This window comes from Necator americanus, chromosome X (genome assembly GCF_031761385.1).
Source record: "Necator americanus strain Aroian chromosome X, whole genome shotgun sequence".
NCBI classification, from domain to species: Eukaryota; Metazoa; Nematoda; class Chromadorea; order Rhabditida; family Ancylostomatidae; genus Necator; species Necator americanus.
This window is the reverse complement of record NC_087376.1, coordinates 7,602,104-7,616,939: the sequence shown is the minus strand read 5'-3', so window position 1 is coordinate 7,616,939 and position 14,836 is coordinate 7,602,104. Positions and strand designations below refer to the sequence as shown.

The 14,836-nt window shown below is 35.9% G+C and overlaps 1 protein-coding gene across 2 annotated transcripts; it reads left to right on the top strand.

The window, feature by feature from the left end:
* Nucleotides 1-23: 23 nt before the first annotated feature.
* Nucleotides 24-8,331, top strand: RB195_021748 (uncharacterized protein; the record flags this gene model as incomplete). Of its 2 annotated transcripts, XM_064208636.1 has the most annotated exons (9): nucleotides 24-28; nucleotides 2,813-2,949; nucleotides 4,259-4,422; nucleotides 6,021-6,236; nucleotides 6,322-6,459; nucleotides 6,537-6,642; nucleotides 6,824-6,922; nucleotides 7,744-7,907; nucleotides 8,224-8,331. In XM_064208636.1, 9 exons carry the CDS (start codon nucleotides 24-26, stop codon nucleotides 8,329-8,331), a joined length of 1,137 nt encoding a protein of 378 aa, XP_064064517.1. The 2 variants fall into 2 exon arrangements, with proteins under 2 accessions (XP_064064517.1, XP_013292812.2); XM_013437358.2 differs by lacking the exon at nucleotides 24-28 and having other exon boundaries at nucleotides 2,826-2,949.
* Nucleotides 8,332-14,836: the final 6,505 nt, after the last annotated feature.

Below are 14,836 nucleotides of genomic sequence, written 5' to 3'. Positions count from 1 at the left end.
GTGCACTACGATGTAGGGAATAAATGATGTGAACTTGCTTCGTTGTAAATCGTTGCAATGCAACCCTTCTGAGTGTGTCAGTCGTGATATTCTTTCTTCGCGCTACTTTTCCTATCAGAAACCTAGATGGATTCATCGAGTATCGAATATTTTCCATAGAAACGTGTATAAACAGCGCCGACTGTGTTCATCTGGATGACCGCAGCGCGCATTCGACTGGAGCAAGGCAGAGTGTAGAACAGCGTGTTAAACACAGAAGTTTCGAGAGTTTGCAACAGACGCATCCATACGATTGAACACATTCGGCGCCGGCCATAAATACGGAATTTTCTCGATAACATTGTGGAAATGTCCGGAATCAAATAGGATTTCTTATCAAAAAAATGGAACTTCGGAAATCCTCTCAAATTTTCTCTATTGAATCCATTGTCATTTTTCTAGGTAATTTTAGCAAGAGACCAGACTAATGTACGTCTAATGTTGTCCTATGTCACAAAAAAAAAATCCGAGCAGAATTCGTTTTTTATTAGATTTTGTATCAAGTGAGCTACCTAGAACATAAAACACATCCATTCCTAACAAAAATCTTTGGGAATAACGGATAGGACCTTCGCTCTCCGCCAGAAACACAACAATCAGATATTTTTATGGCACTTTTTGCTTCAAGCCATTACTTCTGCTAAACAAAGAAATGAACTACTTCTACTTAGGCATGACTATGGTTGCCAAATCCCTTTTTCTAGGCATACTGTTTGAACCTCGACCTTGATAGATCATTTTCAACGTAGTAATCAAGAAGATTTTACAGTTGAACTTTTACAGAACGAAAGTGAATTTCACATTTTAAACAAATCATTTCACTGGAATAAAATTTCTGCACGTATTTATTGCTTGATTAAATCTCCATTAGATAATTTATGTGCTAATATCGGAACCAGATATGAAATGATACGAATCATAGTCCCAACAATCTAGATCATTTCTAAATTTTAGTTTCCGTGTGATTTGTAGATAACATGGATTAGATAAAAATGGAGATCAAGCAGAATGAATCGAACTCTCCACCGAGGCCTCAAATTTTTGAGGAAAAAAATCTTAAGAAAAAGGAAAGCACATAAGGGCGTAATGACATCCTATACGTCCAGCCCTTGTCATAGCTTATAGAAAAATGAATTTATAATAAAATAAAAGTCACTGGCGTATCAATCCACTTGGGATGCGCCAACGCGTTTTACTGGAATTCGTAATCGATGAGGTTTTGGAACGCGTGTTCACCTATACAATGACTTGTGGGGGCCAGCCAATGATCAAGTCACTGTTTTTATCCTACCAGACAAGTCTGGTACCAGTTTATCGACTCCGGAGGGATGAAAAGCTTGGTTTGGTCTCGAACCCTTGACCGCGTGGCTACAACGGACCTCTAACCGACTGCGCCACACCCGCACCGAATTTATAATCTATTGCAGTATTGTAGATATTTCGGTTACCAAGGTGTTGGACATATTTCAGAACCACATTTATTTCACCGCTTGAAAAACGAAACATTCACTGCGTTTTTTATGCTATCAGTACAGAAGAATGAAGAAAGGCAGAAAGAAAGAAGGAAAAAAAAACTGCCCATTAACACATTTGAGTGTTCTACAGTGTATACAAAATGATTACAATCATTGCTGGAAACTTCGTTGTGTCTACTTTTTTCTTTTCTCCTTTTTCAATTTATTAGATGCGAAACTATCGAACTATATCGTATCATAGATAGCGGGAATCAAAGAAAGTAATTAATGAGGTTGGCAGAACAGTTTTTCACTACATTCCCGAACCGTCTCATTTCCTTATCAATTCTTTTTGACAGTCACTTGTTAATATCAACTGAGTTAGATTCATTCGAACCAAGCTATTTAATAGAGTTATAAAAGGGGGGTAGAATTTTTAGGAATCAAAAACTTTGAAAAAAAATGAAGTTTACCAACTTCAGGTGTACGCACTCAAAATCATTCCTTCTGAAAAATTTCAATTTACATCTATACTTCTTTGATCATGTTGAATTTGAAAGGCTTTCGTTTTGCTTGGAGGAGTAATTATTTGGGAATTCTGAAAGTAGGGAATATCTAATTTATAATATGTAGGACATCCGCTTCAATGATACTCACTTAATCTCTTTGTTTCCATGATCTTTTCCTCTTTTACCCGAACTCTGGTCAATTTCGACAGTTAACGGAATTACTACAATATATCTTACACGAAAATGTTCACAAATCCGGAAAATAGAGATGTTATTCTGGATAACGTTTCCATATGACCTTTTTAAAAGTAAGATAATAATAAGTAAGATAATATGTGCTACTATCGGAACCAGTTATGAAAAGATACGAATCATAGTCCCAACAATCTAGATCATTTCTAAATTTTAGTTTCCCACGTGATTTGTAGATAACATGGATCATTTAAATCTCTTGAACACTATTAAACTCTTTTAACATTATCTCCACGCTTTGAAGTTTTCCAAGGGTTAGATTCTGGTAAAATATAGAAATTAAGTTTCGACTTAATAGTATTTTAAAAAATGTTCGCAACGTGCTTTTCTCGCCATTCTAAGTGTCTATCTATGTAAACAATTTTTTAAACGTTAATTATTAACGTTATTATCGTTAATTATTATCGTTCAGTTCTTGTATATAGATTTGGTCCCGATATTCCTTACTCATTACAGTTCTTTACAGTTGTTACGTTCCTCACAACTGTGTACGTACTTCACATCATACTATCCTTTTCCCCGTATATTATCCTTGAAATACAAACAAATCTTTTTCAGACTACTTTCGCAGATGACCTTTGATGACACCGAAGAGACGCTTTCAAGGTTTAGAGTTTCCAAAGAACTAGGATTTCTCACACGATGTGATATCTCTAAAATTTCCGAGTATTATCGTCCATGGATTGATTTGTGCGGTTCGTCGATCTTATATTGTTTCATGAAAACATCTAAGAACTCACAACGAACGGTTTTTACTGTAATCTTTCGCAGAATCACTTTCTCTATTTAAAAGCGCGCAGGAATTTCAAAGACCCAACATATTACGATGGAGAGAAGATTTTTACAACAACAACAAAAAAATCCTTAGCTTACGTAGGAACCAAGTGATGATTATTCATTGAAGTCATGTGTTTTTTCGCCTTACACTACCATTATTGATTACCAATATCATGAAACGATGAAAATATTTTTACGGTGGGAAGTAATCATTTCGCATTGTTGGGAATTTGTGCAACCAGATGACCGTGACACATCTGTCGTCGCACCGCACACTATTCCTTTGCGTCACACACACACACACACACACACACACACACACACACACACACACACACACACACACACACACACACACACACACACACACACACACACACACACACACACACACACACACACACACACACACACACACACACACACACACACACACACACACACACACACACACACACACACACACACACACACACACACACACACACACACACACACACACACACACACACACACACACACACACACACACACACACACACACACACACACACACACACACACACACACACACACACACACACACACACACACACACACACACACACACACACACACACACACACACACACACACACACACACACACACACACACACACACACACACACACACACACACACACACACACACACACACACACACACACACACACACACACACACACACACACACACACTTATCTCTGGTCTCCACCTACCATTTTTTTCCTAACTAACTTTTAAAAAACAAGAGTTTTCTTAGCTGGGGAATAGGAGCACACTAACTTGTTCTAAGAACCATAAAGCATACAGTCTGGTCGATAATGCTTCTTTTGTAGTACAATTACGTAGTTGCGGTGCGCCCGAAGTGTCGCGATGGGACCTCACTTACCTCTGCACCGCGACTGGAACTAGCGAAGGTCCCGCCGCGGACGAAATTGGACTACAAATCAGGTCCTTTTGTTTTGACAGTAGAAGAAGTGACGTTACTGAAGTCATTTCATTCCTTCATTAGTCTCTACAAAGCCGTACAAGCGTTGTAAAGGTAGCCGAAACGATCGCAAACATAGTTGTTTCTCTGCATACAGTAATTAGTGCCCAATCTAAACTGGAAACAGTACATTTAGTTCTTGAAATAGTACGCTTACTGCTCAAATTGTCTTCATCTATACAATAACATATTACAGCTAATATGATCGAGCTTATACGGAAAAACTGTGTCAAACAAGCAGTACTTAAACTACCTGAACTGACGACTTGCAATCTCGTCACATACGAGGATTGGAGGATTGCTCATCTTCTTCTGGTCACAATAGCTTCCGGATACCTATGGAGTGGGGATCCTTGCGAAGTATTTTTTTTACTTCTTTTTTTTCTTCTTAAAAATCTTTTACAGAACAAAACGATGGTGAGAAAGTGATTGCCAGTTAAGGCCATAATTTTTCTGAGAAATTATCTTATATTGAACAAATCAAACAATAGTTGTATCAATACAAAAAGCAAAAGAAGAACCTCTTATTCTTATCCTAGATTTAAAATGAACATCATGACAAAAATAAGAAAAACACGTAGCACTCTTTCATCCAAAAGGAATAAGTTCTTATCCTTTTGGTGAGAGATATTTTGAATAATTTGGGTTGATATTTCAGGTTTTGTCGCGATCCTTTTGAGATGTCTTGGTTAATAAAGAATGTTCATTGCCGCTGTCTCACATCCTGAGAATATTTTTCCACATATCTCAATGCACACTTTTCAAACTGGAACAACTAGTTCTTATTGTTCGTCACAGTCCATTCGTTTGACACAGGAAAAACTTCAACAACAAAAAAAGCACTTTTTTTTCAAAACACACTAGTCCTCATCGTAATCCATCCGGCCTGGCTAGTTCGCCAAATGGGAAAGGCGCAGAATCATAGTGAACTCTAAAAAAAGAAAATGAAAACGAAACGAAAACGAAATGCGTTCTCTTCGTTGGTATTTCTATTGGTACTGGCAGAAGTCGAGACCAGTCATTTGTGTACGTGGTTACGGATGTATAAGTGAATGTAGAGAGGGCCAAATCACCTCTAAAAATCACTTAAACCCTCTCGAATTTCTCTACAGTGGCATTTCTAAATATGGAGGAGCGTTTGAGAACAACCAATGCAATAAACACAGCCAAGCCCACGCTAATGGATAATAGAAGCACCCGACGGCCCTTTCTGTAGGCGTGGTCATCAATCACAGGAAGGAGAGGACCTTTCTGACATCGTTCCTCGCTGTAACCTACGATGATCCCATCTCGATTCCAACCGCTATCTCCACCGCACCGCTTCGAGTGCAACCGCTTACGCAACTGCACCGCTTGAACCTACTGTACAATGCTAAATGTCGTCGAATTATATGAAGTGTCCCGTTGAGCGAGGTGGATCCCACGTCCCAACGTCCCACACGTTGATTTCGATTTAAGTAGCTTGAGAGATTGTACGTGAGCGCGGCAGAATCAGAGTTATGCGAAATTGAAGGGAAACATAGGAATACTCTTAAGGAAAGGAAGGAAGGATTAATAGATGTGTCACTGTATCCTCGAAGTCCCTGCCGGGACGTTTTAGTGGTTTTTTTTTTGTAAAATCATCATGTAATCATACCATAGATGATAGAGAGCACATCACAGTGCTATTTATCGTAAATAACATCAGCTTTGGGCTTGTTGACCGCGCCAAATAAACAGGCATTGAGCGCTAATTACATGATCGGGTCCTTAATTGCTCGGTCTCTAATACCGTAGTATCCTACGGTCCGAACAAGGGAAGTGCGATCCACGACGGAGAAATTTTCTACTTTTTTATTTTGTTGCTAGTAAAAAAAATCGATTCAATCAACTTATCAGTCAATCAATTTATTTGTTTTATTTTTATATCTTCTGAAGACCATTCGTATGTCGCTTTTCTAGATCCAAATATATTTTAGGCGCCTACTGTTATGCCGAAAATCATCGGCTTGCCGCTGGTGGATGTGTCCGAACGGTTAGGGATACGACCTGTAATATGTCACGCCTCCGCATGTTTAGCAAACTGGCAGTTAATTGACAAAAAATTGCCATTCTCACCTGACAATTTACAGTTAAATGCATTTAAATTTCTCGATTCGAAGGCTAACCACTGGTTCTTCACTGTCACCGCACAGGTCAGCCCTGCTCTTCTTTCTTTACCTTTTTTGGATTTCAAAACAAAATTTTATCATAATCCTTCAAAAGCGTCATTCTTTACAGATCGAGAAAGATTTTGCTCCGTGCATCTACGAGATTATTTGTGCTGTTAATTTATCAACGCGTAAAAAACTCGTGAATTTGGATTCCGCTCTGTCATCTATAGTAAACTGTCTGAACAACGCTTTGAAAACCATGAAGGTTGAGAATTTTTGTTATATCAGGGAGAAGGGTTCGTGGAAAAGATGTGAAAATTGGTACGTTTTAACTCATTCCAGAGAATGAACGAACACCTCTCCCCAAAAGAGTTCTATCACAAAATACGTCCTTTTCTTTGGGGATATAACGTAGGGTCACTAAAACAGTGTGGAATTATCTTTGAAGGTAAGGGCTAACTTATGTAGAATTCTTGGCAAATGTGTTCATCCTAGTGCACTTGACGGGAATGTACCTCAAAGCAGGAAGAGGTGCACGCTAACGCGGACGCGTCGCGGTAACCCGGTTGAACACATTTGGTGCGGACTATACTTAACTGTTTCTGACCCGATAGCTTCCAAATTTTTAGGTATGGAAGACAAAGGTCCTCTGAAATACGGTGGTGGTAGCGCTGCACAAAGTTCAACGATACAGTTAATTGATGCGTTTTTGAAAGTTGAACATACAGGTTATTGTTGAGATTTGTTCGAGAAATATTAAGAAAAAAACAAAAATCACGTTTTTTCCGACACTAATTCGTATGGTTGGCATGTTTATGTCACTTTAAAATATATCTAACTTATCTTAATGTTCAAACAATTTAATGTAGTTAGTTTTGCTAACAAAACTAACGTTAGCCTCTTACAGTTTTTTTTTTTCTGATTGGAAAACGATTTTAAGTGAACTAAAAGGATGATCCGATAACTTATGATCAGTATGTTCCCTTTATAACATCTTGATCTGCTGCAATAATAAGATGAAGTGACTCCAATTTCATTACTGTAAGTATTCTCGCCCCTATATTTTTTTACGATAAAATTTCCATTTTAAAAAACCATACATAGTTTTTTTTTCGTAATGGTCAGTGATGTGTGTGAAAATAGAATAGTAAAATAGTGAATCTCATCAGAAGAAAGTTTATATTTGGTTAGGAAAATGCTGGAAATTAGCATATTGATTAGATCAAATCTCTCTTCTTGTTACTTCTGTTTTTTTTTTCTAAACCTACAGTTTGATGATTTTCGGGAGCAACAATTCCTATTAGATCAATTTAACTTAGTTTAAGTTCTTGCGTTAGCCTCTAATATGCTAGTATGTGGGTGAATAAAACCGGTAGTTGCGAAGAGTATCTGAGAACTCACTAGAAGCGCGTAGAACAGAGAAAACTACCAAATACTTACAAGTTAAGCCACAAAAATTTGTGCCAGAAGGTATGTCGTCAACGTACAAAAAAAAAGAGAGCGTTAGCGATAATTTGAAAAAAAAAAACAATGTACCATCAGAATTTAGGTCCTGAGAAAGTTTTTCTAATCGAACAACGTGAATATATGCCACGAGAACACCGTGACCTACTCAATTGGGTCGAAACAGAAACACCAGTAGAAAAATCCACGGAAAGGCGACAACAGGCGCTTGACGCCCTCAGAGCGTTCCGATCTCTTCATCTCACAATTGTGAGCTTCTTCTCGTGGACATTTTTCTTAGCTCTTGAAATTTTTCCTCTTTTGATTACTTTTTTTTTAAATTTCTCTTTTGCCTACTTTATTCTAAAATGTTCTATTTTTTATTATTATTTATTATATTATAATATTTTTTTATTATTTTATATTATTATTTATTACAACATTATCCCTTTTAATTCTATCGATTTATTATTATATATTTTTATTTTAATACTTATACTACTATCCAGTTTCATTTATTCTTACTGTTTATTATTATTAATCTGTATTTTTCTTAATCTTTAATGTTCAATAGCTTTTTCTTCAGGTTGCCCAATACATCCTCACACAAATAGAGCATTCATCATCAACCACTGGAACCGGCGGCACCCCATTTATGCAATTTTTGAAAAATGTGAGAGCAGATACTGAATAAAGCTTAATCCCGTGATATATTCCCGTTTACCATTACCTCAGGTTAATTTTCTGGACGCATAACCTTCAAAAGCTCTGTGGAATCCATTGTAAGTAGAATGCAGTTCTACACAACTATTAAAAAAATTGTTGAGCGTATAAGAATAGAGAAAACATCTGCAGAAAACTACATTATGACGCTATCTTTCAAATATGTCAAATATATAAAAAGGTACAAGAAGCGCAAGAAAATCTGGAATTTTAGGTCAAGCAAAAAACTTTGCATACTTACCAAAGGTTGCTCGTAAGAACGTTTCTAGGAAGAAGGGAGTTACCAGTAGATTTAGAAGTTGACTCTTTAAGGATAATCTTCCATCAAAAAAACTATTTCTTGAGGAATGTGCTCATCACTGAACGAGCGCCAAGCTTAAGCAGAAAGCCAATTCGAATCACAATCGGAATAAACGGATCCGATAACTTTTTACATATTTTCTAGTTCATTCCAAAATGCTCCTTCAAACTAATTTTATTGTATACTATAAATTTTCAGCAAATCTCTGGTTTGTGCGATTTTATTCCAAAACTTTAACCAAATCATTTTAATAAGTGTGTGAAGTGTCAATGCTGAGTCCCAACAAACTCCCAAGAACAGAAAACTCCAATAAAAGGATTCTGAGCAAAAAGTTTCCTGAATCATAAAGAGGATCCAATCCTTTTAACTTCTGCTAAGGAAACGGAAAAAATGAAATTCTCCATACAGGCATCGAGTACTATTTGTTATGACTAAACTACTCTATAGTAAATAACAACTGTATGATCTGAAAAGTTGCTTATAAATAAATTTAAGAAAAGAAATGTATTCAGCATGCTACGCTCACTTGTATATTTATTTTTAGCTGCACGTGAGCAATATTTAACGTGTATAAAACGTTTAATTGCTGGAAAAAACCATGTGAAAAAGAAACAAATTAATTACCTAGTTAAAAATGAGTTGAGGAAGAAATCCCAGCTCAAAACAGCAGTACGTACTATGCGGTCAAAAATGCACGATTTGCAGGTCTTTGTCACTGTCATCCGTGTTAGAAAATCGGTAAAGGACTCCATTAGTACTTTTTTTCCCATTTCATCACCCAACTTGATAAAGGATGATGGAAAAAAAAACGAGCTTGATCATAGCGAATTTACACATAATCCAAGGGGAAAAAACGAAATGCGAGGCTAGAAACCGTCATTTTTTGTACGTAAAACGCTTGCATTATATTTCGCCAAAAATCAAAAATTATTTATCGGACTATACTGATTTATTTATTGCTACATGATCTACCCACCACAATTCAAAATAATTCTATTCTATTTCCCGCCTAGTAATAAGGAAGATTACTGCGGCATACGCCTATGCTATTAAGAAATTTTTCTATTCTGACACAACATAAAGAGTTAAAATTCATCCAGTTTAAATCATCTCTTCAAATTTTTCAAATTTTCAAAATTCCCCCATTTTTGGAGAATCGATGGAATGGATTTAAATTAACTCTCGTACTATTGATATGTAGTATAATTATTACTACAACGTGAAAAATTACTAAGGACCACTTCTAATTCCGTAGTCTTTTGATCGATTAGTTCTCTTAAAAAAATAATTAGGAATCAACTTTATGGTGTCATTTTGCTGAAAGTTGTATAGATGACAGGAGATCCTCATAAGAAACGGTTCCACTATTATCGTTATCTTCGCTGACCTTAACCGTCGTTATCTGAGGATCACCCTGTTTGCGCTATGAGTATAATGCTATGAGACACGGCGAATGAAACGTTGTATTTGTCAAAAGGGATCATTCGAGTTATTAATCATCAACATTGCATCCATCTCGCATCGTTTCATCATTTTCGGGTTCGCGATGGATTTGTTAGTTCTCTTGAAACAATTCTACTGTACACCCGAAAACACAACAAACAACAATTCTCTTGAAGTTTCATACTTCAATAAAGTTACAAAAACAAACGCGAAAAAAAAGAGTCCTGAAAAGAGAGCTGGTGCAATATTCAACAGATTAAAATATATAAATATGTGAATAAGTAAGTGAAATAATTAATAATTAATAATTAATTGAAATAATTAATTAAATATTAATAGGAGGAAAGAAATAAATAAGTTCTGGACGAGTTCGAATATATCTATCTAGAACTAAGGTGGATTTACATTGCAAAACTGAGGTAAATTCCAGATAACAGCCTACCAATAAGTTCTACGAACTAAGTTCAATGATATTTTTATTAGTTTATTTAGTTATAATAATTTTTTGATATAATCTCTACAGTACAATCATTTTTCCGATTTCCATTTTTTTTCCGTGTTTCAAACAGTGTGCACTGTAGGAAATAAGTAAGAACGTTATATAAATAATTTCAGTCTCTTTTTGAAATTTTTCTGAAATTTCTTAGATAATTTCAAAAAAAGGATAAGGTCTCTGACGTATCAATCCGCTGGGGATGTGGCAACTCGTTTGACTGCATTTCCGAATCGTTGAGGTTTTTATGAACAAGCGTTGGCCTATGCAATGACTTGCGGGAGCACTCAATGCGTCAACTCAGTCAGTGTTTTTATTCTCCCAAACAAGTCCGGTACAAATTTATCGCACCTGGAAAGATGAAAGGGTTGGTTGGCGCTAGATCGGTTTCGAACCAGTCACAGTCGGACCTCTTACTCGCCCTACATAACTCAATCGAATAAAAATTAAACGAAAAAAAGTTTAGTTGTTTTTTTTTGAGGATGCTACGCTAAGGATTAGCTTGAGAAAGTTACGTAGTTGAAAAACTGTTTATTTATATTTTATTTTAAGTATTTTGTTTTTATTTTTTTAAATTTATTTTATTTTTATTTTGTTTTTCTATTATTCTATATTTATTTTTTTTATTTTTCTATTATTTATTTTTTAACTATTTAAAAAAATGATTCGTAATATTGGTAGTAGAAGTAATTGTCTGAAAAAACATAAAACTAAAGATCCCTCCCTCCATCGAATAAGATATGTATGTTAAACTGATTATACCTGTTACCATTATCTACCTCTCTTCAATCAAGTGCGAAAAAAAATCAGATCTGGTTCGGTTAGCGCTCAAAAATTGAGATTTAGCTTGCTAAATGTCTTCTGGCCTTCAAATACACTGCTTGCACCGGTTATTTATTCTCTTTTGAGCTCATCAATTTTATAGGTCCCGAACAATATCTTGGACAAACGTGTAGATGTTTAAAGTCCCCCCTAAAAAATGGTGCTGATTTTGAAATAGATAGAACAAATATTTGAGGGTCAAGTATCAAGAGCGTTATAACTACGTGGTTATGTAAGAATATAGGTGAAATTACTTCAAGTATTGTCGAAATATTCGTAGACAAGGTGCTTTTACTGTTCTGTTGCCAGTAAATGCTCAGAGTTAAAGCTTAATAATCAGTTCGAAAGACAAACTTTAATTTTACAAATTCAGAAGTGTCCATAAATACAAAAAGTCGAAAAAGGAACGCAGAAGGGCAAAGTTTAAGGAAATTGAATTTTTAAAACTTTTTCCAGGACGTGAATTTTTTATTAATTCATTTAATTATTTATACACACCAATGGTGCACCAGAAACACATATCCTCTCCTTCTCATAACTCTTTCTTCTTAGTCTTTACTCCTTCGCCAATCATCTCCGAAATATTGTAAAATGATAGCAGAACGATAGCCATGTTCATTATCAGCGGCTTTAAGATTCTAAAGGGCAAAGTTTAAGGAAATTGAATTTTTAAAACTTTTTCCAGGACGTGAATTTTTTATTGATCCTATGGTAATTTTCCCCATTCACTGCTAAAATATTCTTCTTTTGTCGCTCCACCCAAGTGTTTCAAAATGGTTCAAGCTTCACTGAGAATTAAATAAATTATTTCATGAGTTACATTACGAATCGTAAACAGTTCACATAATTTGTTATGACTGGTTGCTATGAGTAACCAGTTGCATATTTTGGGTCTTGCTGGAAACGTTCTTTGTTTGTTATTGACGTTTCCGAATTGTGGCTCTCTGCTACAAGTACGTGGATATCGGTAATCGATCCAGAGTTTCGACTAGAGTAATTATTCTAGCCGTACGTAACTCATATGCTCGTAAAATGCTAACGACGAAGGACGCAGGAAGCTGAAGGCTAAAAATTAGAACGAGTCTCCTTCCCGGTGAAAATTTTTAGTGTCCATTTTTTGTTGGCGATTTTGACAATTCGTTTAAAGCTTCATAAAATAGAGCTAAAAAATGGAAATCGATCTATTATTGTTAAAATAATTTCGCTTGAAATTCAAAGAATTCGTTTGTAAGAAAATATTGGGAATCATAATGATTTTCTAGCATGATTTCTTTTAGAAATAAAACGCTCCAACATCGATTAATAGAATCTCCAGAATAAAATACTACACTATATAAAATTCCAATTGCGAAAAAAAAAATACTGAGAAAAAACCGCGTTCAAATAAAGAGATCCTCTTTTTTTCTGATGTCACGCAAAGATAGTCCGATGATGATTCTCAAAGCGAAAAAAAAGGCTTTTTCTATTCCACTAATGGCGGTAAATAAAAATTTCTCGAAAAATAATATAATCTGCTTCTTTTGTTTTCCTTTACGTTGAAGAAATTATTTTTTTTATTTTAAAATTGGTGCATTAGAGAGTGTTTTCTTCTTTTTTTTTTGTTCTGTAAAATCTGTCATGCTTGTGAATGTTACTCCCATTGATGTCAAAGAACTGCTTTGACTGGGGAATTTTTTCGAATTCTCAAGAAAAGAAGAAAATATCTTATCTCGTGACCTGATCAAACAATAAATGTTCATATGATGTGGACGCGATGTTCCGCAGTAATGGAAATTTCACCGTCAGAGAAATTTAGTCGCTCACATATGTGGATCACATTCGATTTCATTCCTAGGATGGAAAAAGACCACCTACGACTCTTTTACAAAATGCCACTAGCATGAATTTTAACATGATTATCTGCTAAAAATAGGAAAGAAAGATGAGTGAAAAGTAGGCAGTGCAGGAAAATTAACAGGAGGAAATTAATGAAGGAAAACATTCACATGAGGATGTGTGGAAGGTTCAAGAGGTTATTTCAAACACACCTCAGGTGTAAGTTAGTACTGTAACAAAATGTTGGTCACAATGTGGACAAGTCCACAAGTGTGCAATATTAATCTATCATCTTTTCGTTATTCTCCCAGACATAATATATTTTCCTCGAATACTTCCTATTTTCCTCATGAATTTTTCCAATATTAGAGAATAAAACTTAGCCTCTGAGTTAGTTGTTTTAAAAGTTAAGACTTATAACGACAGCTATTAGCTGACATAGTGGTGACCTAGCCGGTTCGATAGAGGGGAACGTTCCATGTGAGTCACGAGGCCAAAGATCCAGTTCGCTATTTTGAGCAGCTATTTGAACACTTCCTCACAACATGTTTTTGTAGAATGCATATATAACCGTCGTTACTGCTGCGTAAAGCTGGTTGTCATCAACTATACAAGGTATGGATGGAGTAGTATGAATACGTGAACATATCCGGCTGAATGATATTCTCCCCGCCGTTTTTCCTCTTTTTTGGACCATATAAATCACTTCTCCTGTTCACGTTCCAGATGATCTTGCCTCCTGCAGAAAATCGAATGAGTCACCTTGGATTTAACAGACTGACAGCACGGTTTCGTTTTTTTTTTTCGCACAAGATACGTGCAAACCAGGCTTCGCTCACGTTCGAGGATCGGTTTCGGTTATGTCACATGAAGGAGGAAGATTTAGTTCGAATATCAAGTATATCTGATGTTACATGGTGGCTGATGACGCCAAGCACTTACTTACTTGTCATATTTTTTCCCCAAAATTACATCATCCTGATTGTGTAATGGTGTTCTTTGGAGAAATGTAGCTGCTAAAATACACCAATTATTTTGTCATACATCTCAGTTACGAGATCTACCGATGACAATTGACAATCTGCTGCAGCTGATAATCTCAATCATCATTCATTTGTTATTTTTCTACAAATTTTCTACTCCCAATCCCTTCGATCACAAATCGCCTCAATCGCGGTTTTCAGTTTCAGTCGATCCCCCATTTTACGACATGAAAAAGATGGTTCGTTGTGTGTCGCTTTCGACAACCTTGAATCGGGAACCCCCAACATTCGCTTAGACAAGTAAAATTGTCATCTGTTACTGCTGTGAAAGAGTGCCGTGAAAAAAAGAACTTTGAAAAGCAATATTAGTATTATTAGTATTTTTTGTGATGGTAATTCGGGGCTTACGAGTGAATACCGGTAAGTTAATAACTAGGCTGTTAATTAATAAAGAGACCATCTTCGTCCAGCACTAAAATGTGACTATGCGAACGGATCTGATTTATCACCCAACTACCTTAACGAAACGAGTTTCAATTGTCAATTCAATTCCAATCAAAAGAGACGAGGTCATCACTTATATGGGAGAAAGGCCTTCCACAGAAAATAAGCATGGAGC